The 26,285-nt window shown below is 44.1% G+C and overlaps 1 protein-coding gene across 3 annotated transcripts in view; it reads right to left on the bottom strand.

The window, feature by feature from the left end:
* TENM2 (teneurin transmembrane protein 2) overlaps positions 1 to 26,285 on the bottom strand; it is a 1,355,200-nt gene that overhangs the window by 469,270 nt on the left and 859,645 nt on the right. Inside the window, exon 1 of one of the 3 annotated variants that reach the window (XM_043913492.1) lies at positions 1,267 to 1,706. The exons of 1 other annotated variant lie outside the window; for it this stretch is intronic. Coding sequence is in view for 1 of the 2 variants with exons in the window: in XM_043913491.1 (XP_043769426.1) it covers positions 629 to 644 (16 nt within the window). In the remaining variant the exon portion in view is untranslated. Of the gene's footprint in view, positions 1 to 628; positions 669 to 1,266; positions 1,707 to 26,285 lie in introns of those variants that run through there. One more of the 3 variants, XM_043913491.1, reaches the window with a different exon arrangement.

Below are 26,285 nucleotides of genomic sequence, written 5' to 3'. Positions count from 1 at the left end.
CATGCAGAGCTCCTGTGACTACTGAATAAAACTTCTGATGGAACCCCTTAAAGCGGCAGGTAAACACACCAAGGGTGCTTTCGGGAGAGTGAAATGAAGCTCAGACCAAAAAAACATTGCTCCTTTCTGACCAGTTCAATAAGATGGTTAAAAGCATAGGATCATACCACAAGCAAAATTTCCAAATGTTATTTTATAAAACACTTTTGGATGATACTTTTTAAACAGAGGGGAAAAAAAACCCACCAACTATGTAGCAACTTCAAAGGGAAAAAAAAATACTCATGTCCCAGAATGAAACTGTCTGAATATTTTTACATTTTTTCTAGTCAATTTAAGTGGGTTATACCTTAACCCACTTAAACAAGGTCCCATCATTGTCAAAACAGCAATAGCAGAAAGAACCATCTCTCTCTCTCTTTTTAAAAGAACCGTCTCTTAAATGGCAAGTTGCACAGACCCTTCCAGTCCAACCAAACTTGATATCTATACTTTTCTCTTTGTCGACACACCAGCTCCTATCACTGGCCAGAAACTGCAAAATAGTCTGGAAGTGGTACCACATCTTTGCTCAGATCTCCTGCTCCCGGCTAGTTCCCCAACAGGTAGGAATATTTTTGACACTTACCATTCTGAAGCTTCATGTCTGTGAGGCAAACTAAATAAATGAAATGGATCTTGCTTTAATCTTCTTTTCTAGACCACAAATGCCTTAATCAAAAGGAAAGACAAAAAAAAAACACACACACACACACAAATGTTCCCTGAGGTTCTTTCTCTCAACCCCCAGAGTATAAGCAAGGAGGAGTCATCCTTTACTGAATGGCCAGAATTTGTACCTTAATATCAACAGCAGAGAATTCTTTCTAACATTCCACTACACCATCCTCCTCATCCCCCATCTCTTCCCTCACTTCGATAATTTGTACCCGAGACAAGGCTTAAGTTGTACTTTAAATCACAATCTGGAAATGCTTCAGTTGGATATTTGGCTTGGCAGACCTCCTGTAAAAATCCCACGTAAAGCCACATTTGTTTCCTTCCTGCAAATGAACTGTGGCGTTTGTGGTCCCTCTGGCTCTCGCCAGCACAGACTTCGCCTTTCAATGAGCTTAAGTCGCAGGACTTCATTTGGGGTTAGCTGTCCCGCAAAGCTCATTTGGCTGTTACACCATTAAGGCGAGAGGCTCTAAAAGGCAAAGCAAGATGCTTTTAACTACGTTGGAGGGGCCAGTCGTATCTTGTTAGCAACAGCTGCGCACTTACCAGGCTTTCAGGGACTTCACAGAGCTGTCCTATTCCTTCTGGGATTAGGAACACACAGTGAAATGAACCAGTCGTTCATGGGAGCTGGCCAGGCTGCACCAGACTCTCATCTTCCTGAAATCCAGCGAGGCGGCTCCCTCCAAGGTTACTCCTCCGTCGGCTTCTCCTGGTGGAGACAGCCCGCCAAGGCCCTGGCTGCCGATTCCAAACTACTACTCAATAAAAGGATTTTAAAGGCTGTGCCGAGAGCCGGGAGCTTTAGATCCCAGTTTGGCTCTTTCTCCATCAGCATTCCTCGGCAAGCCTGCACAGAGCGAGGTATGCTACATTATTTATGTCAGCTCTAGGCTCTGGAAAATACACACTGGCATCCTGATTACTAAGAATCCTCATGGATACAATTAAACCGTTCCCACATATATTTTTTTCACCCTCCCCCCTTCCCAGATTTAACCTCTTTCAGAGGAAACAAAAGCACTTTGAGGCGTGGCCCAGCTCACCTACTATGAGCCAAGAGAGCACTGAAATATGGTCACGATGGCAAACGAGCTGAGAGAAAAGGACACCTTCCCTGGAGTGGGCGGAAGGCGAGCTCCAGGGAGGAAGGTTCAAGTAAGAGTCTGGGGAATAACCCCACAAGTGGCCTCCCTGGGTTGAGGACATTGATGTGGAAGCAGCAAAGTGAAGGCGCTACCCGAAAGCCATTTTGATGAATTCATGGAAGATTGATTTAGAATGGGCTGTTAAGGGAAGGAAGGAAGCATTTGGCAACACGACTAACCTTCCAAGCTGGATGAAGAGCAATCATGCTCCCCCACCAACTGCTCCTTGGTGCCCCATCCAAGTCACAGCTCTAGACGGGAAGACCATGGATTTAGCCAAGTAGAGCAACCATCCTGGCCTCAAGTGTCCTCTTCAGCAAAACGAACAACTCTCTAAGTTGCCGTCCGCCATCCCCCTTCTCGTCAATAGCTCGGCCACACGTTCTGAGACGGGTCTCTTAGCCACGGGCAGAAGGCCCTGCATGCAGGCACAGCTGAGAAAGGCCGATGACAGCCACTTCCTCCTCTGTAGGAGTAGCAAGAAGGCTATGCATCGCCCCTCTCCCTGTCTAGCTAGAAAGTTCCTGCTTGGCAGGCAGAGGTGACTTCACTTTGTGAAAGCCCCAGGCACCGCTTAGTGAAACCACCTTTGGCAGGACCTCACAGTGAAGTCAGTGGATGTGGGCAAGATGTTGGCTGAGGGAAAGGCAATTGTCTCATCTAGGAACACAAGGAGAAAGGCGCGACCTGCCTCTCTCCAAAGGCTTCCTTTGAACGTGAATTCCTGTGTTGTGCCAGTTTTTTTTAAGTGACTGTCACTTCCAATGACTTAGTCTATCCCCACTCAGATATCTTGGGTGGAAAATTGGTGTGTGAGATGGAAACAATGGAGAGAACACAGTGTAGGTCAGTGGAGCAGAGCCTGGAGCGGGCAAACCCACTCTCTGATGCACACAGTAGCAAAGCAACGGGGAATCTGCTCCAGTGCATGAAGAAGCAGTGCTTTTCCTCAACCGTAAACAGACGAAAGGAAGCGTGATAGAACACACGCACACACACTCTCACACTCACATATCACAAAATGATACAACCCAGGCACCCAAAGATCTGATGAACGGAAAGCGGATACAAGGTGCCCTATGGGATGACTTCAAGTTGGGATATCAGCTGCTGAGACCCAGAACACTGGGCCACCCAATCTACTGACCCTTCAGGAGGCCTTGGCCACACAGGGTCACCCGTGTGCTCCCAGCTAGAAGTGACTTCTCTTATCCTCTCCACAAAGGAATCCCACCCACATTGTAATTTTTCTTGGAAAGGACTTAGGAGCAACTAACAAGAGTGATGAGACCAGAGATGATCCTTTGGGAGAAAGGTGACTCAAGAATATCATTATTCCTCCAGGAACTAAGCAATCATCAACCCAGAGGCTAACCTCAAGCTAAAGACCTTGGTAAGGATACCCCCTCATGCTGCGCGCCCCCCCACCCCCCGCCCCCACTGCCCAGAGCTGTGGTGTGGGTGAGACCCGGGGCTCCACCAGTGCTTAGCGAATCTGTGGTCTCAGATGAGCTGTCCAACCCTCCTGAGCCTGTATTCTCATCTGGAAACTACGGCTACTGAGACCCACTCCCAGGATTTTGAGGATTCTGTCAGAAAAGTCCAGGGCCTAACCCAGTGCCTGGCACCCTGCGAGCCCACAATAAACTTGGCTACTATGAGTTTCCAAAAGTGTATCAGTTCAGCGGCAGAAAACTGACCCTGACTAGTTTGCAGACGCCCGAGCCCCTTCGCTAAGTACTCCCTCAACACTCAGGTCGTTATTGACAATCTGTGTGCCAAACGCTGCAGTTGTGGCGCTCGTTTCCCTCAATAAACTTGCTCAGATGAGTTGCCCCATGACAGAGATGTCAATAAAAACTAAAGACAGTAGAAGAACTGAGAGTATTAACAGGCAGATCGTGAAACATTTTTTTTTTTTTAAAGGAAATTCCAGTACGTTACAGATCAATTGAATATCTTTCTGCTGATTAAACTAAAACTATTTCAGGATGTTGGTATCCAAAACAGGGCTGCTCTACTTGAGATGGAAGGAAAAGTGGCCTGAAATCCCATTATCTAGAGCCCCCATCCATTTATCCATAAGCTATAAGGACCAGAGGCTGAAAACCTCTAATCTAGTAGAAAGACAGCATTTTATGGAAAAAAGACAAGGAAGACCAGAGAGATTAAGGGACTCAGTCAATTTCATGTCACCCAGCACAGCTCAGTTGGAACCCACAGGTCGGATTTCCTGCCAAACGCTCCTTCCATCCCTTCACAAGGCCAAAGGTAAAACCAGTGGAACTCAAAGTTTTTATTTCACTGCCCAATAAATTGGTTTTGATTCAATCCAGTCTCTTTGTTTTAATACTGTGTGTAGCGGACCAACACTTAACTACATGATGAATTTCCTTTCTTTTTTTTACAGAAAGTGATTATTTTAAATTTTGATTTTAAGTTTCACTATTTTCCTTAAGCCATTTTGTTCTGATCAAGATTTTTCAGTCTTTCAAATGAGAAAAGTGATACTTCAAACTCCTATTTCATATGAAGGCTGCATCTTCAATGGATGATAACATACGCGGGTTAGTGTCAGTATCTTTGAAAAATACAGATGTTTACCCATATATCTCTTCTCTAATAACCTAGTTAATAGATCACTGTATCTTCTTCTGTATATACAAAGGAAGTCCTTAATAGGCAGTATTTGAAGTATTAACCACACTTCTTTTCTAATGTAAATGAGGACTATCAGAATTATAAATCTTCAAAAGAAGCAGGTCCTCCAACATTTCACTACTAAGAAATACCCAAACATACTGTGACTACACCTCTATGACCATCGGGACTGCACAGACATCTCTAAGATCCTCTTCTCAATTCAAGTTTCAAACAACTCCATCTTTCACTTCTTGTCAAACCACCTGAACAAAAATGTGGTATGTTGCATCATTCACTGAAGCTATTTCTCCAGTTGAAACATGAATTATGAGTTCTTCTGAAACACAGCAGCTAAATCAAGTTGCAACATGGCCCTGTTTTATTCATGGGGCAGATCACAGCTAATCACCTTCTAATACAAGTCATGATTTTGCTTTGTTAACATTTCTCTCATATTTTTCCTCCATGGTATGTACTAAATTGTGCTGCATGAAGCTGAGTACTGTTTCTCTTACCAGCTCTACTTCACCTGAGGGTAACTGACCCTGTTGGGCCATATGTATTTTGACAACATGTGGTGTTCATCCTCTAGTATCATGACATAGGCTTCCTTTGTAAATAATATGGAGGGACTCTGGGTGGTCTTAAATTCTAGGATTTTTTTCCCCTAGATGGAAGCTCAAACTCCATCCCTAAGGATGAGCAGCACTAAATACGTACTCCTGAGACTACCTAAGAGGCATAGGTGTGTCTTGTTGGCAGTCAAATTGAGAAACTATTCTTACTTCCAGAACAACACAATGGACAGCCTGGGGCATCTACATCCTGTCTCCATCAGGCAGAACAATGTTTGAGGTTATCCTTTTCACTGAAGGCTTCAGAAATTGTATAATCCTCATCTAAATAACTTTCTTCAATGAAGCAAAAGAATATCAGTCATCCTATCCCCCTCAAGTTAAAGTTAAGCTCCTTAGGAAGAGGACTCTTGGCATTTTTCTTGTTCTGCAACAATCCAAGCTAAGGTTGGGCCAGAAAGTGGCAGGGTGTCTGGCACAGAGTCCACAGACAGAGTTTGTGGATAGGGTAGAATGGAGGCCCACGGTCCCTCCTACGTCATGCCCTCTGCCTCTGCTCCAGAACGAGATACCCTGTGTAACCCTTTCTGGGATCTTTTATGATGATGTGGCTCTGTTTTTCCTTTTGAGGCTGAGTTATTCAGTGAAGGTAAGATTTTCCTAGTTTTTTTTTTTTTTTTTTCCTAGTGTTTTAACAACTGTGAGTGAGTGTCAGTCTCTTCAGTCATGTCCGACTCTTCTGTGACCCCATGGACTGTAGCCTGCCAGGCTCCTCTGTCCATGGGATCTCCCAGGTGAGAATACTGGAGTGGGTAGCCATTCCCTTCTCCAGGAGATCTTCTGGACCCAGGGATTGAACCCACGTCTCCTGCATTGCAGGTAGATTCTTTACCATCTCTCTCTCTGAGCTGTTCTATATCAAACTCAAGAAAAACTACTTATCCTAGGATTGAGAAGATTTTAATGGGACTAAGTGGCCATTTAGTCCAAATCCCTCACAATATATGTGAGGAAAAAGAAGATCAAAGAGGATAAGATATTTTCCTAACGTAGTCAAGGCTCACAGTGAGCTGGGAAGAGAACCCTGGCACAGAAATTCCTCTCATCTGTATGGATTTGTTATTCTATTTCCCTTCTTTTCATCCCACATGTCAGCTTCCCAGGTGGCACAGTGGTAAAGAATCCACCTGCCAATGCAGGAGAAGCAAGAGGCATGGTTTTGATCCCTGGGTCGGGCAGATTCCCTGGAGGAGGAGATGGTAAACCACTCCAGTATTGCCTGGAGGACTCCCCTGGTCAGAGGACCCTGGTGGGTTACAGTCCTGAGGGTCACAAAGAGTCAGACACAACTGAGCACGCATGCACCGCGCCTTCCGCATCAACCATCCTTCCACTTCCCCACCATCGCCAGATCTGAACAAAGATCATGGTCAAAGTTTTCTTAGTCTGTGACTTCCTGTTGCCAGAGGGAAAGTTTAACTCTGGGCACCATTCTTAGGAAACGTTTTGTAGGATATTCAAATTCCACTGAGGATGGGACTACAGGTTTATCTGAGCAGCTGTTCCCCCAAAGTGTTCGTCACTGGAGCATAGCCTCTCATGTCCAACCTCTCATTAAGAAAGTACTGGATTTGAATCTCTGAGTAGTGTATGTCCTAACTTTAGCTTCTGTATAAACACACCAGGAGATAATGGTGTCTGGGTCATCTAGTTCTTCTGAAGTTTAGACTTAATGAGACATGCCTAGCACATCCTGAAGACTCAGTAGCTAGGTACTGTCGTCAGAATCTCTTCATCATGGACTTAGATACATCCTTGTTACTTACATGCTAAGTCACGTCCGACTCTTTCTCAACCCCATGGACTGTAGCCTGTCAGGTTCCTCTGTCCATGGGATTTTCCAGGTAAGAATACTGGAATGGGTTGCGATCTCCTCCACCAGAGAATCTTCCTGACCCAAGGACTGAACTCACGTCTCCTGTATTGGCAGGCGAATTCTGTACCATTGAGCCACCAAGGAAGCCCTAGATACATCCTAAGAGAGTTATAAGTTCTAGGAGAATTGTAAGTTCTTCTCTAGTGCTTGAGAATCCTGGGTAGAACCCATTTATTTGAAGAACTGCCTCTCTGAAAGGCCTGTCTTCTGAGTGGTCAGCAATATCCTGTCTCATATCCTTCCACTGGGAAGAGGGTAGATAGGATGTGTTGGATTGAGGTACTATGAACATGCAGTTTTCTGCTTAAAACCATAAGAAAGACAGGACTTCATTCAACAGGGAGCTGTGATTCCAATCCCATTGAGCCCCAGGCCATCAGTGTGTTCTGTGTTTCTGACCAGGGAGGTAAGGTCACAGATTCCTACTCATCATCACTGGCTGGGAAAGGGTGGGGCTGGCCTCAACTCTCTCATTAATTCAACTGGTGGGGAATTTTCCTAGATCAGCGTTTCCCGAAGGTTAGTCATTCCCCTACGACTTCTGCGCTTTGGCTCTACCCAGCTTCTCCCTACAGGAGCTAGAGCTGTCATTTCATTCAATCTTTGCTTCTTTCAGTTACTTAATATTTTTCTTCAAACTGACTTACTGTTTCTAATTTTAGCCTCATCCTAATAATATTGATGAAATCGCAGTTTATAAGTAGTAGCTATGTATAACTACATATACATACATTCTTAAACATGTGTGTACATGTCATACATATAATTTCTAAGACACATTACATATTAAAATTTTTTAAAAAATGAGCTCTGTGCCTCTTAAAGCCATCTTGTATTTTTGTACCACACATGTTGGCACCCAATAGCACTCAAACATGTGTTTGGAAATAGTGTCCTAGATGAAACACTCTCCTTTTTTCTTTTTGGAGTCAGAATGTTCCTTTTCCTCTTCAGAATGCGGTGCCTCAGACTGAAATGTCACCAGGAAAAGAAATGCTCTAAAAATGAAGTTTTGATTATGTCCTACAGCCCGGATAGAAAACTCAGAGAAGAGCCCACATGCTACTTTTCATCCCGGGGACTGACGCTCAAGGGTGTTAAAATGCTATTTATTTTCCAACAGCCCGCTTGGGCCTGGCACCATGTAAATCCGAAGTGTTTGTAGAGGTTCCCTTGGGGACAAAGGAAAAATCATCTGTATAGATCAAACGTGTATTAGCCACATTAGCGATTGGTCCCTGGAGACTGATAAAGACCTTTTTAGACAGATTTCCCTGCACAGCTTTTTAAGAGATTGTTTTGAACTAGCCTGGGCTCTCACGGGTTTGGGGCTTACTTCAAGCCCTAAGTGTCAGAGGAGAAAGGTGGAAAAGGAGAAGCTGGGATGAGATCTGCTGCCTTTGTCGTGGGCAAATCTCGATTCCATGTCCACGCTCCCTTCCCCCATCAATATTTCATGTTCCCAGAACCATAAGAAAACACATCTGTTGCCTTCCTGCATCGTAATGTGTGGGATGGCAGGAAGATTATTACGGCGCAAGTTCAAGAATTTAAAAATTCATCACCTTCTCAATTTAGAAAGCTGGCTGTGGCTGGGACTTAGGAAGGCTCTGCAGGCCTGACGTGACCGAGGAGGACAGAGTCCTGTTCCTAAGAGATCCGAGCAGCGTGGGAGGCAGGCAGGGAGGGCACACTTCATCCTGGCCCTGCCCAGACTGCGGAGCCAGAAAGGCGGGGCCTCAGTTCTCTGCTTCTTGTCCACAGAAGGCTTGCTCTGTTCCCTGAAACTGTACGGGGCTTCCCAGGAGGCGCTAAAGAACCTGCCTGCCGAGGCAGGAGATTTAAGAGCTGTGGGGTCAATCCCTGGGTCGGGAAGATCCGCTGGAGCGGGGCATGGCAACCCTCTCCAGTATTCCTGCCTGGAGAATCCCATGGACAGAGGAGCCTGGTGCGCTATAGTCCGTGGGGTTGCACAGAGTCGGACACAGCTGAAACTCCTTAGCACTCACGCACTGACACCACATGAGGGGATGGGGGAGAATGCTACCCTGGTTGGAAGTTCAGAGGCAAAATCTAACGTTTCAACAGCATGTATTCTCCCTGCTTTGTCAACATTCCATTGCTCTGTCCATCATAGGAGAGAGGTTCCCAGGGCTTAGCTCAGTTCTCTGTGTGTGTGGGGTGGGGGGTGTATGACTGCTCTCTAGTAAAGCAGCTCCCTTCCAGAACCCCGGGCAGTGATATAATAGTTCTCCATCCCCTTAAGACCTTCCAAGGCATTCATCTGGGTTGGTTTAACAGTTTTACTTTCACTTGTGGACACATTTCAAAGACTTAGACAATTTCACAACACCATCCCCACCCCCACTAACTGGGACACATGCCATCCTCCTCAGAATGGAGGGTCCAGGCCCTGCTCCCGAAGGAACAAGAGCCACTGGCCACAGCAAGGGTTCCCAGGAAACTGACACTTTCCACAGTGGGAGATAAACCTTTGCATTTTCAGCAGCTACTTCACAGAAGCAAGCAGGAGACTTTAACCTGAAGCAAAATGGTTAAGGAAGAAATGAGTGTAATTTGTTGCTGCTGTTGCTGCTAAGTTGCTTCAGTCATGTCCGACTCTGTGCGACCCCATAGACGGCAGCCCACCAGGCTCCCCCGTCCCTGGGATTCTCCAGGCAAGAACACTGGGGTGGGTTGCCACTTCCTTCTCCAGTGCATGAAAGTGAAAATTGAAAGTGAAGTCGCTCAGTCATGTCCGACTCTTAGTTATCCCCATGGACTGCAGCCTACCAGGCTCCTCCGTCCATGGGATTTTCCAGGCAAGAGGACTGGAGTGGGGTGCCATTGCCTTCTCCAGTGTAACTTGTTGGCTTGATACTTTATCACCTAATCGCATCCCCTGCATCCTCCCTTTACCTGGGGATGTCATCACCAGTCTGAGTGCCACCCCGGACACCTTGCTGTGTCTCACACACACATTACTGCTTCTGTTCCATTCCCTCTCCCCTGCCTTTCTCATTTGCCTTGGTTCTTAGTCATGCTTTCCTGGTGGCTCAAATGGTAAAGAATCTGCCGGCAATGCAGGAGACCCTGGGCTGGGAAGATCCTTGGGAGAAGGGAATGGCTACCGATTCCAGTATTCTTGGCCTGGAGAATTCCATGGAGAGTGGAGCCTGGTGGGTTATCATCCATGGGGTCGCAAAGAATTGGACATGACTGAGCGACTAACACTTGGCCATGCTGCTGGGCCATCAAAGGCAGGTATAGCTCAGCAAGATGGCTTTCCTCAACCTTTAAGTAGGAGACCAGACGTCCTCAGACACAAGCCTGGTGGACAAGGCAGCTAGGGCTTCATGTCTGCTCTAGTCAACTGCCCATGGATCATCATTTCCACGGACATAATCAGACACTTAGTGGGATACACTTAAAGTGAAAGTGAAAGTTACTTAGTCGTGTCCGACTCTTTGCGACCCCACGGCCTATACCGTCCATGGAATTCTCCAGGCCAGAATACTGGAGTGGGTAGCCTTTCTGTTCTCCAGGGGATCTTCCCTGGCATTGCAGGCAGATTCTTTACCAGCTGAGCCACAAAGGAAGATTGGGATACACTCAGGTTGCCACTTAATGAAGGTAATGTTTTCTAAGAAATCCTAGGACATTAGATTTGATACAGGAGCATTCTGTTTCCATGAGTGGCATTCACTGATAAATAAAAAAATAGAAATCTTCATTCCTTCCATTTCTAGTCAACAAATAGAAAGTTGGGAGAGTTCTACACAGGGACCTTTGCCAGGGCATTGCCTACCCTCTGGGGAGTTTTTTTTTTCCCCAAGGGAGGTTTACAGGGCAAATTGGCATGGTTATCACATCAACAGGGAGAGAAACAATTCTAGATGGAAATCAGATCATCATCCCTACCTTAAAATCCTTCAGTAGCTTCATCATAGGACAAAACCTTCATTCCATCCCATGACCTTCAGCTCCTTCTCCACCATCTGCCTTTTGCTTTATGTTGCAGGAATACTATATTTCTTGCATGATTTCATCTTATGTCACGGTTTAAGCCTCTATATGTGAGATTTTCTCTATTTAACAAGGTTTTTTTTTTTTTTTCAAAATCCATTGAAACTCCTCCTTTAGGGAGATTTTCCACACATGCCTTTGTGCTCCAGGCATGATAACCTAACCTCTACACTAAATGACTTGTTTCCACTTCTGCATGTGTGTGTGAGTGTGTGCTCAGTCATGTTCGGCTCTTTGCAACCCCATGGACGGTAGCCTGCCAGGCCCCTTTGTCCATGGAATTTTCCAGGCAAGAATACTGGAGTGGCTTGCCATGTCCTTCTCCAGGGATCTTTCCAACCCAGGGACCAAACCTGCATCTCGTGCATCTCCTGCATTGGTAGGCAGGTTCTTTATTGCTAGTACCACCTGGGAAGCTCCTTCTAAAGCAGTCAAAACAGTGACTAGCACAAAGCAGGTGCTCAGTAATTTTTAAAAGCTGTAAGTATTGCCTCATCATTGAGTTAAACCACCTTGTATTTATAGTATTCGCTCCCATGCCCTTATTAGACATGAAGCTCCTGTCTATGACTTTGCTAAACCACTAATATCTTGCCACTGTTTGGCAAGTAGTAGGTCTCATATAGGACGTGCTGAGCTAAAACAGACAAAAGCAGTTTGGGTGTCTGGGAATTCGACACAGAGCCTGGTTAAGTACTTCAGGGACCCATCATACAAAAGCCCGGGGTGAGGCTCTTCTCGATTCTGTTCCCAGGAGACTAGGTCTCACACTCTCTTTTAATTCTATTTCAGCACTACTGTCTGGTTGCATTACCTACCAGGCTACTGCCCAGAAGCCACACATCCTAGCAGCACAAGCAGCAGAGGCAAGACAAGCATTGGCTCCCTTCTTTCCATTACTCTAATCAAGCTTCGCGTTATAGCATCTTCCCTTAATCTGATTCGAGAAGAGCCTTAATAGCAGGATAGAAGCAAAGAACGAAGCCAGTTCTTCAAGGAGTGGCTCACGTCAATGGCACATTTTTTGTGGTCCAGCAATGACAAGTGCGGCCCCTGACTGGGGCTGATGGTTGCTCCTGGATACGAGCATTGGGCCCTGCCTGAAGGTGCACCGTGCCTGATGGCACAAGTCAGTCCTTCCTGATTTAATTAAGGGTTTTTTCTCTATCTCTCTTGACCTTCTGCTTGATTATGTAGTAAAGTATTCCTGGAGAGCAGTAATCCTATAAACTCAACATCAACCCTCGCAGCGATGAAAACGACAAAGCTGTCAAAACTTCAGCCTCACGAGGACTTCCCCAGTGGTCCAGTGGGAACTGTGCTTCCACTGCTGGGGGTGTGGGTTCAGTCCCTGGTTGGGATCTAAGATCCTACATGCCAGGCAGTCAGAAAAACAAATGAATAAAACAAATGCACCTATTTTTAAAATTAATTTAATTGAAGGCTAAGGACTCTACCATATTGTGGTGGTTTTTTTTTTACCATACATGAATCAGCCATGGGTGTACATGTGTCCCCCATCCTGAATCCCCCTCCCACCTCCTTCCCCACCCCATCCCTCTGGGTTGTCCCAGAGCACCAGCTTTGGGTGCCCTGATTCATGAATCAAATTTGCACTGGTCATCTGTTTTACACATGGTAATATACATGTTTCAGTGCTATTCTCTCATATCGTCCCACCCTCACCTTCTCCAAATGTACCTATTTTTAGAAAGGTGTTATATATACACTGCCGTGTGTAAAATAGGTAAATAGTGGGAAGTTGCTATGTAACACAAGGAGCCCAGTCAGGCACTCTGTGATGATCTAGAGGGGTGGGTGGGGGAGGGGAGGGAGGTTCCAGAAGGAGGGGATATATTTATATAATTACGACTGATTCGAGTTGTATGGCAGAAACCAATACAACATTGTAAAGCAATTTTCCTCCAATTAAAAAATATTACTGGTATATTTTAAAAAAACGGTGTTAAAAAATTTTAGCCTTACAACTTCCAGATGGGATCAGCTTGGAGATGGAAAGGCAGAGAAATGGAAGGCCCAGGATCCATTAAGAGAAAAAAACGAAGAGTTAAATAAATAAAAGGACCCAAACAATGACAACGGGAAGCTTTGACTTTCAGGATATGCAGGAAACTTATGCCTTTCTGCCTGTGCCATTAACACAGTGATTTAGTAATTTCCGTGGGAGCTGCCATTCCCTTGGAATACTATTAGTGTCAGAGTCAGGGAAAATGAGGAAGTCTTTTTTTTCCTCCCGGAGTATGCAAACAGAGCTTAGAAACATGTTTGCACTTGGATTGGATGATCTAAACCAACAAAGTTCAACCTTTTCACTAGGAGCTGTGAGCTGTTTGACAAGACCTACTTTTTATCAGGCAGGTTCAAAGTCTACACACTGCAGAGGCTTCCTTAATAAGAGGGACTAATAAGATTATTTCCTTAAAGATCTAACTTTGGTACCCATCCGCCTATTAGACAGCAGAGCCGATTCATTCTCTAAATTGCTTACCTTCAAAAGAAAAGCTCTGTTGAATGGACCAGGGCCCCAGCATGGCACACCAAGATGCTATTAGTGGGATCCTCATTTGGATTTGAAGTGGATATTATTTTTGTCTTTTTCTGGAGGTTTTTTTTTTTCTGTCATCAAAAAATTAATTTCCCAAACTACAATGGTTGCATTTCAGTGATTTGAGTCAGAATCACTTATGTTTCACTTATTCTCAAAATCTCTCCAAACATCTTGCCTCCACTTGGGGACATATTTAGCCAGCTACCAAAAAAAAAAAAAAAATCTAGTAAATGTAGGCACATTGCTGGGTAAGTCAGCTTTAATGTAAGGAGTAAGAAATGGGGCAAATCTGTATTAAGTATACACAGAATAGAGCAAAGGCACTATTCAGAAATTTTTTTCCAAGCTGCTATTTTGACTCATTTGGGATCATAACCCAAAATCTTCAGTTGAATGGGAAGGTTTGAGGAAGAAAGATCATGTGATCATCAAACTGAATTCTGGCTTCCCACCTCCTACGTTCCTCTATCAAGGCTTGTGTGATCTGCTGAAATAATGAGCCGTTTTCACTCTCCCTTCCCTAGGTGGGAGGGCATTCAGCCATTTAAAATTGGCCCCATTTGGAGAAAAATGATTTAAAAATGGGGACCATTTAAACAGGTCATTCTATTTTGCAAAGGTGAAGTGATGATCAGCGTAGGATATTTAATGATCTAAGAGAGGCATGAGAAAAAGTGTTCTTCTGATGGAAATAGAGTCACTTTTCTAAGGATAGAGGTTGAAGCCACATGTGGAACTTGGTGCTTTCTGGCCTCCAGTGACTGAATCAGCATCAGGTATAGCTCTGAAGCCTAGCATCCTCCTGTACTATACCACATCCATGATACACATTTCCTTGCTCATTGGAACATGTATGAAATAGGAATCCCTTTTGCAAATTATAGCATGTTATAAGTTTAACTGGCAAAGGTTTCTCTTCTCTTCATATAATAATGAGTTACTTGCAAGTGAGTATGTTTTAGGATTGCTGAATTATTGTCATAGAGACTTAGTAAATCTTGCTTGGAAAAAAAATGACTGAATAAATGGGTTACCTTCTCAAGGGACTCCCAATAATTAAGGGAATAATCATATTTAATGACAAAAACCTTCCAACCTTTGCATCACTGACTGAGACATAATTTTTTGATCCTATATAGATATGTTAAAAATAAAGAACAACAAACACAAGCAATGTCTGAAAGGTAGATAAACAAGAGAAAGGTATTCTATTCTATCACTCTTAAAATAAATGTAAGGATATAAAAAAGAGAATTGATATTTGCTATGTCAGGCACTTTCTCCATATTTTCTTTCTGAAGTTCCATGTGGTAGAAGTTACCAGTTGTTTCACAGATGATGCAGTTGAACCTCAGAAGCTAAGATACTTGCCCAAGATCCAACACCTAGTGTGTGTGTGTGTGTGTATAATTTTTTTTCACCTAGTATATATAAAAGCCAGGTTTGAACTCAGCTATCTCTGACATCAATTTTGTTCTACTGCTGCTAAATCGCTTCAGTCGTGTCCAACTCTGTGCAACCCCATAGACGGCAACCCACCAGGCTCCACCGTCCCTGGGATTCTCTAGGCAACAACACTGGAGTGGGTTGCCATTTCCTTCTCCAATGCATGAAAGTGAAAAGTGAAAGTGAAGTCTCTCAGGCGTGTCTGACTCTTAGCGACCCCATGGACTGCAGTCTACCAGGCTCCACCATCTACATCCTGCTAATTTTGGAAAATAAGTCTTCTGACTAGTGGTTGGTTAGTTTTCTTTTAATTAAATAAATTTGTCCACACTGGAAACTAGTGTCAGAGCAGTGATGTTTGTTTTGCTTTAACATCCTATCATGATGTTTCCAAACTCCTTCACACTGGAATCTCCTAGGGATCTTTCAAAAATACAGATGTCTGGATCCCATCCCGAGCCATTCTGATTTCACTGGTATGGGGTGTGACCTGGGCACTGAGACTTTAAAAGTTCCCCAGATGACGCTAGTGTACAGCAAACCTGGGAACCACTGCTCTAGGTGGTTCCCATGATGCTCTAGGGAAATGAGACAGACATTCCTTTGCTGGTGGGAAATTTGCATGAACAATCACACATGGAGCCTCGCTATTATTCTGCTCTTTCTTAAATAATGCATGCCATATTTTAATAAGTTATTTCTCTTTTCAAAAAAAAACTACATTTATCTTAAGTTACCTTAGCTCCTTTTCCCATAGACTTGCTAATGACATCTCATAAAGTCAAAATAAAAGGAATTTTGTATTTTTCTTATTCTGTGGAGTCTTTTCATCCTTTTATTTACTACTTAGACTTTCATCCTCTTATTTACTATGGAAAAGACCTTGATCAATGTCCAATTTTCTTGAAGAACTACCACTCCTTGCTTTTGTTTTTATGTACTGGGCAGATAGTTGGCATATTTCATTTCCATGCCAGGGCAATTGATTCAGGTATGGGCTCGTAACACCAATGGAGATCAGGGCTGTTAATGGAACAGCAGGGGAATTCTGTAGTAAAGAGTTAACGGTGCTCAAAAAGAAGTCTGGCCTTTGTCCTCGGCTCCTGAGAGCTGACCTTAAAGCCCTTGGAATGTTCTGCCTGGTAAAAGCCTGTGTTTACCTGGAGGGCCTTTGGGTCACATTGAACAGTCTAACAATGTGATTTATAGTGGGAGCTTTGAACCACAAGGTTATCAGCTTGACCTCTGGAGCGACTAGACACTGAAGGTCAGCATGTGGTGGTCAATCACGACACTGTGACTGATGCCCAATAAAAACTCTGGACGCCAAGACTTGGGAGAGCTTCCCTGGTTGGCAATGCTCCAGGCCCACTGTCACACACGGTTACCTGGAAAAGCTGGTGTTATCCATGACTGTACTGGGGGTACCCAACTGGAAGCTTTGCTCTTGGAAATTCCCTAGACTATGTTCCACGACGTTCCATGAGTTTCTTCCCGTGACTGAATCTCATCTGTATCCTTTTATGGAAATAAACCCTAACTATGAGTATCACAGCTGACAGTGAATTCTGTTGAGTCCTTTTAGCAAATGATCAAAACTGAAGGTGATGGTGGGGACTTCTAAACTTTGCAGTCGATGGAAGAGGTGAAAGTGATCTTGTGGGCTTCCTGTCTCTGCAGGGAGAGAGTCTTCTTCTCCATGGGGACTGGTCTTCCTACGACAGAAGCTGGAGTTGTTGGTGCTCAGCTTTATTATCATGGAAAAATGTCAACATAGAAGACAAGGGTCCTATGATGTCATTTGAGCCCCTAAAATCTAACTTCTCCAGAGGTACCCCTGGACTCCTTTTCAGTCTTATGAGCAAAAAAAAACAATTTTTTTTTTCTTAAGCCTAATCTTCACTGAGACACTCTCATTTGTAATTCACTGTATTATTTCATTAGGTTCTTGTAAAGAATCAATTAAAGAGCATGATGTGTGAAAGAGCTTAGTATAATATCTGGAACTTAGGGGCTTGATGAATACTAGCCCATTAATTATTATTATTATAGTCATTTTGATTTTCAATATTGTTCTACTGAAAAAAAAAGTTAAAGCCCAATGATCCTAAGATTAAACAATGATACGCTGGCTGTGCTGACCAAGGTAACTTGGTCCTATGTCTACTCCCCGTTCTCCCTCAGCCAAGGCTGGCACCCCTTGACTTACTCAATTGCCCATAGCTGCCCCTCTTAACTCCTGAGTTTCAGATATATTTCAGAACACACTTAGGACTGTCTGTGATAAAATATGCATATTTCCTGAAACTCAAAGTCTTCTCACTGAATGTAATAAGTGGAAAGTTATTTTACAGGAAATGAAAATCTAAGATTAATACTCTCCGATGCTATCTAGTCCCCTCAGGACAATTATTCACTGTACTACAGCAAAATAAACTTGCAAAATGTGGGAATTGGTTTTCTCCTTGGGTTTCCAGGGTAAGTGAACTCCTGAAATGACTCAAAATCATCTCCTGACTGCTCTAGCCCGCACTTCTCCTCACTGAAGAAGCACCAGACTTTCTAGAACACAAAATTCATGGCCACGTCCCCAGTGCCGAGCAAAGGCAAAGAGGAAAAATAAAACAGGCTTAAAGCGAATCAATCGATACATAGCTATTGATCACTAATTACTAACATTGAAGAGGTAAGTTACATCATCACTGACCTCAAGGAAATTATAATATTCATTCATTCCCTCTTTCCATCAACAAATCTCTACTGAACTTTACTCTGTGCCAAGCTCTCTGCTAGATGCAGGAAGCAAAGTATCCTTATGGACTTAACCACTGTAAAGAACAGCAAATCGCAAATATGGTCCATTTAAGATTCACAAGAAAGTCTTACAAAAAAAAAATACAGTTATCTGAGCCTTAATTCAAAATTACTATATGAAAAGCTTCTCGGGAGACCAGAAACCTATTCTTCCAGAAAGTGGTTCCCTTGACTGTTGTGCTTAATTGAGTTTGAGAACCACAGGGATAGATGCTAAAACACACACATGAAAACAGTCTAATACAAGGCAGCGTTTATGTGGTAAGCAGTGATGGGGATGGTGCGCTGAATGGTTAGCTAAGGGAGAGATGACTTTAGACAATGCCCCTCTTACATCCCCCAAATTGCTATATAATCATAACTTACTCTGAGTTTATTCAAGCTGGCAGATGGTGATGCCTCCTGAAGCATTACCACAGATCTGTGAAGTTCATTCCCAGGTAGAGAGTCAAAAATGAGTCAGGCAGGCTTGTCCATACACAGTCTCACCCCCTCACTCAGAGCCTCAAACGCCACGCAGCTCAGAGGACAATGTCTCAGGACTTCCACAGCCATAAGGATTCTTGCCATAGATCATTCTTCTATTCACATCTACCTTTGAATGGCTGTTAAGTGTGATGTCAGCATACCTTTTTCCATAGGGCCACGTGTTTTCAATTTTTTTTTTTTCCTAGCACTAGAAGCAGACCGCTGACACCTGGGTTGCCCCTGGATGGCTGTGCCTTGATTCATTTGTCTAGAGTTGGAATGAAGTATGATCTTGAAAGGAGGGGCGGGGTGGTGAGACAGATCTGGGTTTCATTCCTAGCTTTGACATCTGCTGCGGAGTCAAAACGCATTCCATCTCTCTGAACCTCAGTTTTCTAATCTTTATGAAGGGAGAGAGCCCAGGGTGAGGCTTCACAGTGAGGCTTAAATAAGATAATGTATGTGAAGAGAATAAAATAGAAGATATGGTTAAGGAGTAGCAGAGATGGTTATTATTATCTTCCAATTCGCTGGCAACTAAAGGCTTACCCAGGTGGTGTTAGTGGTAAAGAATCTGCCTGCCAGTGCAGGAGACATGGGTTCAATCCCTGGGTCCAGAATATCCCCTGGAGGAGGGAAACCAACTCTAGTATTCTTGCCTAGACAAAGGAGACTGGTGGGTAATAATCCATGTGGTCGCAAAAGAGTCAGACACAACTCAGCACATGTGCATGCATGCACACACACCCACACACAAGCTTACCCCAGGTGGTGCTTGTGTAAAGAATCTGCCTGTCAATGCAGGAGACACAAGAGATGTGGGTTTGATCTCTGGGTCAGGAAAATCCCCTGGAGGAGGGCACGGCAACCCACACCAGCTTGCCTGGAAAATCCCATGGACAGAGGGGCATGGTGGGCTACAGTCCAGGGGGTCCCAAAGAGGTGGACACAGCTGAGCATGCATACACAAAGGCTTACTACCTTCAGTATAAGGCACATAATCCAAAAAGTGGGTTCTCCCTTCTGCCATCCACACAAAGTTGTACTTTTTCAAATCTCAGTCTGAAGTACGAAGAAATGGAGCCGCTCTGCAAACTTGGCTTCGTCACTGTAAAAGACCGTCTTTTCCCCTATTTCTTCTCAGGCCACAGACATTATAATAGTATAGTAGAAGTTAGAAAAATCAGTTTAAATACATTTTTATGATAAAATATTCAAAACATGCTTCCATGATTTTAAAATAAAGAACATATCATCTAACTGTGGAGGGGTTTGTAGACTAAATAAAAACAGGTTGGGCAGACACATCTGATATGAAAGAGAGGAACTTTCTGATATGATGGAAGAACTTTAAAAATGGGTTTTTGGGATGATTGTGCAACTGTATAAATTTACTAAAAATCATTAAATCTAAGACTTACAGTGGGTGAATTTTTTGGTATATAAATTATACCTTCATAAAAAAAAATTATACCTCCATAAAGAGACACAGCAACTTAAGAATAAAGAAATGAGAAAAGAGGAAGGAAGGAAAGGAGAAAAAGTGAGGTTACACTTTGAATCATAAGTATGCAGATTTAAACAGCAACATTTTTGATAAACTGTCTGTTTTAAACAGTAACACTACTTTGATAAACCCTAACTTATCAGCTCTATGTCCTGGTAAGGGAAAATTTGGAGTCCGATAGGAGCCAGTGCTTCCTAAAGCATGATCTGATCTCAACACAGGAAGCAGAGCTCTCCTGGAAATGAAGAAAAGTGGAGAATGGCAAGCCTGCTACTGGCTCACTTCCGAGTTCCTTGAAGACTCTTCCCAGTTTGCTCCTGCAAGATGTCCTAACACTCTTTAAATCTTCCATTAATAAAAATCTACTTTCAAATCTTTCTCTGCTCAAAGGAATGGAGAAAGTAAGTAAGGCAAAGGTAGACAGAGCTGAATATGCACAGGACGCTACTGCTCTGGAGGAGACTTCACTGCTGGAATTTCTGGTGCCAGGTCCAGGGAACAGAGGCGCATTCTCCCATCCTTTCTACCTTCCCAGGTTCATGACCATAGAAGAGATACCTGACCCAGGCAGGCGGGTTTGATGCTCACTGCGTAAGAGGTGGAGAATCTGATAAAATCAAGTAGTGATTTTCAGCAATTACTGATTCGCCACTTTTCTCATCTATACCTCAGGCTCTCCCTAATGCCTCCCACATCAGGTATTTAGCTTCATCTGCACTGAAGTCTCCATTGCCTGCAGTTGGCAACTGTTCCTGCAAGCACTCATTTGATTTTCTTTGAATATGCAGGGTTAATACACCATCAATTCTAGGACTCATGCAAGTTAATATGTGGCATCCCAGGAAATAACAGTCTCATAGTAAAAGAGTGAAGGTTGATAGGTATGAACCTTATGCGGATGACATTAAGGTTGTACTACCAAGCATTTACCATCACTCAGACCAACATGAGGGCTTGATCACTTTAATGGGAATCAAGAAGAACTCATTTAAATGATCAGAGAGGCCTCTCACCAGATGCTTCAAACAACATTAACCTTGCCCAGTGTGTAAGTGTATGTATATCTCAAGCCATAAGGAATATCTTGGTCATCCTTTAACAGATATTCTGAGATGCCTAAAGGAGCAAGACAGACCTTTCAAATCTGAAACTCAATGTATTACTACCTAAGAAGACCACACATTTTATGGAACCGGACAGATTCAATGAATGGCTCAAAGTATGGTCAAAATAAGGTCTAAAGAGGTTATTTTACGTCACCGTGTTGTTGAATGCTCTTAGTAACACATAGGGAAATATCATGGAGGAGCCACTAAGGGTCACAAATGCATTGGAAGAAATGCTAAGTGTGAAGATGTGATTAGTCTTAACCTGCATGCCTCATTAAAGTCCCAGGGGTCTGGAACCAAAAAGGATTCCACACTTACTGTGGTTTTTTTTCCTCTCCAACTTCATCGCCCTGACCCTTTACCTATCTTTCTGCATCACCCAGCCCTCTAGGTTAGGGCAATGTACCCCTGCGTCATTCTCCTGCCAGTCTTTACTTACAGATCTTAAATATGGCCCAGATTCATCATCCTCTCAAGAGACAATCCCTCATTCCATGTCAATATTTAAGTCCAACCTGCCTCACTTCCCTCTTGCTTCCCTGGATCTCTGTTCTCTATCTCTCGGTTTCAATCCTGATTCTTCTTGGGTCTCCCCCACACAGGATCTCATTATCTGTCCAGTTTTGTCTTCCCTCCATCCTGTCACCTTCTGTTCACAGCTCTAATCATGCCATTCATCTTGCTCCATTGTGTTTATCTGTTCAGAAGACTGGCATTCCCCACTAACTATTAGTTCCATTAGGGAGTGAAATGGGTGTGATTTATCACTGTACTTTTCAAGGCCTAACACCCTGACAGGCACATTCAAGGCACTACTAACTCATTGACTGACGAATGGATGAAAATACTCCTTCACAGCCAGCCACCAAGAAAAAAAAAAAAGTAATAGAAATAAATGATTCCTTCACCAGCCAGCATCATTTCTTTACAAATACGAAACTGCCCAAATACAGTCCCCATAGCACAGTCTGACCCTAGAGACACAGAATATTTTCCCCCAAATGCAGGGCTTTCAAAATACAGGGGGTGGGGGAAGTGCTATACTTAGTCGGCTAAAGGCCTTTATTTGAAACCTGATTATTTGGAATTAGAGCATTATTTTTCAAGACAGTGGTTTGGAGACACACAGAAATAAGGTCTAGAACAAAGGGAGATCTAATGAACTCCAGAAATCAGCCCATTCATTCGTCTACAGGACTACTGGGTCTAACTTTCATAGTGTCATCTAAAATTAATTTGGTTCCTGAAGGAATCTGTTCACTAGAGGATCAAGAAAGCCTCTTTGGTGATGGAAGGGACACCCCCAGACAAAGTGACAGGAGACACAAATAGGGTAGGTGTGCTATTTTATAGTCAGCCCAGCCTCGTGGAAAACGCACAGAAGACAGCAGCCCATGGCAAAGCTCCCGGGGCTACCAGGGTTCCTATGCTGCTGCCCAACAGAACTGAAATTCAATGGAAATCAAGAAGCAGACAATGTGAGCCGCAAGACTTGAAAACTAACGTGTGCAGCCTAATGAGCATATTCTAACTGCAGGCTCTGCTTGTTAACTGTTGAAAATATTTTCACACGGCTTTGGGTGAGGCAGGATGGGGCTAGTTACCCAACGTCTGTGCTGAAAGGGAACTCCATGTAAGCCAGGCTCAAGCGAGTCCCCTGGATCTTGTCAGCGACGAGAAATGAAATCTGAGCACGTCCTGGACTGGGCTGTTCCTTGACAAAGCCCATCGGTTTCACAGAAACCAGGAGGTAAACAGCTTCGCCAGGCTCAGTAAAGAGAAGGGCTGTCAAGCTCCTATTGGAGGGACGCGTGGTCCTTCTCTGATCTGAGCAAAAAAACCTGACTCAAGATGAGCCTCAAATAGGAACTGAGAAAGTGCTTGTATGACATCAGTGGCCTTCGGTGAGAGCGAGTTTTTAAGGGAACCAGTGCACGCTGTGCTAAAGAGAGAGACCTGAACAATTTATCCAGCCAGATGTGTTACTCTCAAACAGGTGAGTATCATCAGCCTAACCTTCCAGAAAAGACTCCTGAAGTCAAGAAGGCCAGTGGGATTGACAGGTCACTTAGTGGTTTGGTGAACATAGGGCTGCGTGAATCGGAAATTTATTCTTGCCATTTCTAATTATAAACTCTAATGCTGTTACATGTCTTATGTTGGTCTGGGCTCTTTACACCAGAAGGCTTGATACTTATATGACACAGTCCACATATCTTCTCATCTTGATCTGCACACAACCCTGGGTACTAACAAGGACCAACTTCCATCCAACAAGCTTCTCCACTGGGAATGCTCAATGGTGATCCAGGTTAGTTATTAAAATGCACATTCCTTGGCCCTACCCCAGACCCACTGTAACAGAATCTCTCAGAGTGGGACTCAGGTATCCTAATTTTAATAGAGAAAAACAAAGCAACGATCTCTCATAAGTCTGATACCCAACAAACCACTGTTAGCAAAGACTGTGGCAAGCTATGACCTATGGCAATACCTACCCCCAAATACATTCTTTTTATCCTGCTTTTAGGAGCCTGAAAATGTCGTTAGATCCGGTCACCACTCAGATCCAGTCTCCACTCAGTGTTAAGGATCTGCCACAGTTCTCAAGACTCCCTGAAAATGCGCATGTCTGAGAAGAGATGTGCAGAAACCACATCCCAGAGGCTGAGTTAGAGTGCAACATAGCACAGGGCCTCTAGAATAAAGCTCTTGTCAAAACTTCGTCCTTCCTGTTTCCCTCCATGTCTTTACTTTAACCTTTACCACCACTGACTTAAGTTTTCTTTAAGGACATCTATACATCTGTTTTTTTCTTCTGACAAAATGCTTTCATCGGAAAGAAAATTTTACACCACTGCATGAAGTGTAAAACAAGCATCACCTGCTCTACATACAAAGTAAAGGTAAGAACAGATAGAATGAAGTGAAAGTGAGAAGGTAAAAACACCAAACATGTTCTCCTTGATATAATCTGAAGGATTAAGAGAGTTGAAGTGGGACTCACCCTATTGTGTGATTCAGTCATTCAACACACTGTTGGGCACCTACATTCTTAAATCAGTTCAGTTCAGTTCAGTCGCTCAGTCGTGTCTGACTCTTTGCGACCCCATGAATCGCAGCATGCCAGGCCTCCCTGTCAATCACAAACTCCCGGAGTTTACTCAAACTCATGCCCATCAAGTCGGTGATGCCATCCAGCCATCTCATCCTCTGTCGTCCCTTTCTCCTCCTGCCCCCAATCCCTCCCAGCATCAGGGTCTTTTCCAATGAGTCAACTCTTCGCATGAAGTGGCCAAAGTACTGGAGTTTCAGCTTCAGCATCAGTCCTTCCAATGAACACCCAGGACTGATCACCTTTACGATGGACTGGTTGGATCTCCTTGCAGTCCAAGGGACTCTTGAGAGTCTTCTCCAACACCACAGTTCAAAAGCATCAGTTTTTTGGTGCTCAGCTTTCTTCACAGTACAACTCTCACATCCATACATGACCACTGGAAAAACCATAGCCTTGACCAGATGGAACTTTGTTGGCAAAGTAATGTCTCTGCTTTGTAATATGCTATCTAGGTTGGTCATAACTTTCCTTCCAAGGAGTAAGCATCTTTTAATTTCATGGCTGCAGTCACCATCTGCAGTGATTTTGGAGCCCCCAAAATAAAGTCTGACACTGTTTCCACTGTCTCCCCATCTATTTCCCATGACACTCTTAAATAACTCCCCAATATTACCCAGAGGCATTACCCTAAGGGCATGCTCCCCACTCTTAGCCGCCTGGTAGGGTACAGGGCAGTGCTCCCCCAGAATGTCTGAGTCAGCGGCACGGGGCGTGGGCTCTGGGAGTCCCAGGGGTCGGACATGGGAAGTCCATGTAGCCACCCGGATGTCACAGTTTTGTTCAAGGCCACCCAGCCTCTCCCGCTTTCATACACTGCAGAAGCCTTCTTACTAGGTGTTCACGGGAGGCAGGGCAGAGGTGGGGACAGTGGGGCAGGAAAGAGAGAAAGGTTCTTTTATTCCAGGTTTGAATCTCATGCAGGGTAGGGTTCAGCATACCAAGTCCTTTCCTGACTGTAAGGATAAAAAGATAAAATAGCTCCCTCAACCACAGTGGAGTTGAGGATGCCTCTGACAAGCGGCATAATTAAGATCTCGCATAAACACAGTGCCTCCGAGGACCATAAAAGCTGACTAAATGGGAATTTGTTCTGTTTGGCTTTTCTTTCCTTTATTTAGTTTTCCTGTGGAAGTTTCACTTTGAAGCCAGGCTGGCCTTAGGCAAAAGTGCAGAGTCTGCGATCTCCTGGAATCGACCCCTGCCTCCCCCATCTCATTCCTTTCTGAGGTCCAAGCCCTCAGTTAGGGCCACCCAGCCTGGAAGAGCTTCCCGCACATGCGGCCTTCTGGCTGCCACCCACTCTGGCCCCTGTGGGCTTCTGTGCCACACGGAGGCATTCAGTCCCTGGAACTGTGCTACACAGTCTGAAGCTCTCCTCCTACTCCCCTCATCAAACTGTGTCCCACACCACCACAACACCCACCCTGTGCTGTGGACTCATCTGCGTGGGGAAGGGATGGCTGCCGGTGACTTCCTGGCTGGGACTTTTCATAGGAGTGACCCACTTACAATCTTGAGCTTGCTGAAGGCTGATAGAGGTGGGACTATTAATGCAGGTGCAACTGACCCAAGAGTTTTAACATCTACGTGGTTGGTGGTGGTGCGTGGTTGGAGGTAGCCTGCCTACGTCCAAGCCCCAGGTCTGCCATTTTTAGCTGAACAATCTTAGGCACTTAACTGAAACTTTCTAAATACCCATCCTCTCATCAGTAAATAGGACTGTCAGGATGAGTAAATGGAATAAATCATGGAAAGCTCTCTGCATAGTCCCTGGAATTTAATAAGCACTCCCTAGATGTTCAAGCTGGTTTTAGAAAAGGCAGAGGAACCAGAGATCAACTTGCCAATATCCGCTGGATCATCAAAAAAGCAAGAGAGTTCCAGAAAAACATCTATTTCTGCTTTATTGACTATTCCAAAGCCTTTGACTGTGTGGGTTACAATAAACTGTGGAAAATTCTAAAAGAGATGGGCATACCAGACCACCTGACCTGCCTCTTGAGAAATCTGTATGCAGGTCAGGAAGCAACAGTTAGGACTGGACATGGAACAACAGATTGGTTCCAAATAGGAAAAGGAGTAGGTCAAGGCTGTATATTGTCACCCTGCTTATTTAACTTATATGCGGAGTACATTATGAGAAACGCTGGGCTGGAAGAAGCACAAGCTGGAATCAAGATTGCCGGGAGAAATATCAATAACCTCA

Source organism: Cervus elaphus, chromosome 9 (genome assembly GCF_910594005.1).
Source record: "Cervus elaphus chromosome 9, mCerEla1.1, whole genome shotgun sequence".
Classification (NCBI taxonomy): Eukaryota; Metazoa; Chordata; class Mammalia; order Artiodactyla; family Cervidae; genus Cervus; species Cervus elaphus.
The sequence above is the reverse complement of the archived record's forward strand: the minus strand, read 5'-3'. Positions and strand labels throughout refer to the sequence as shown.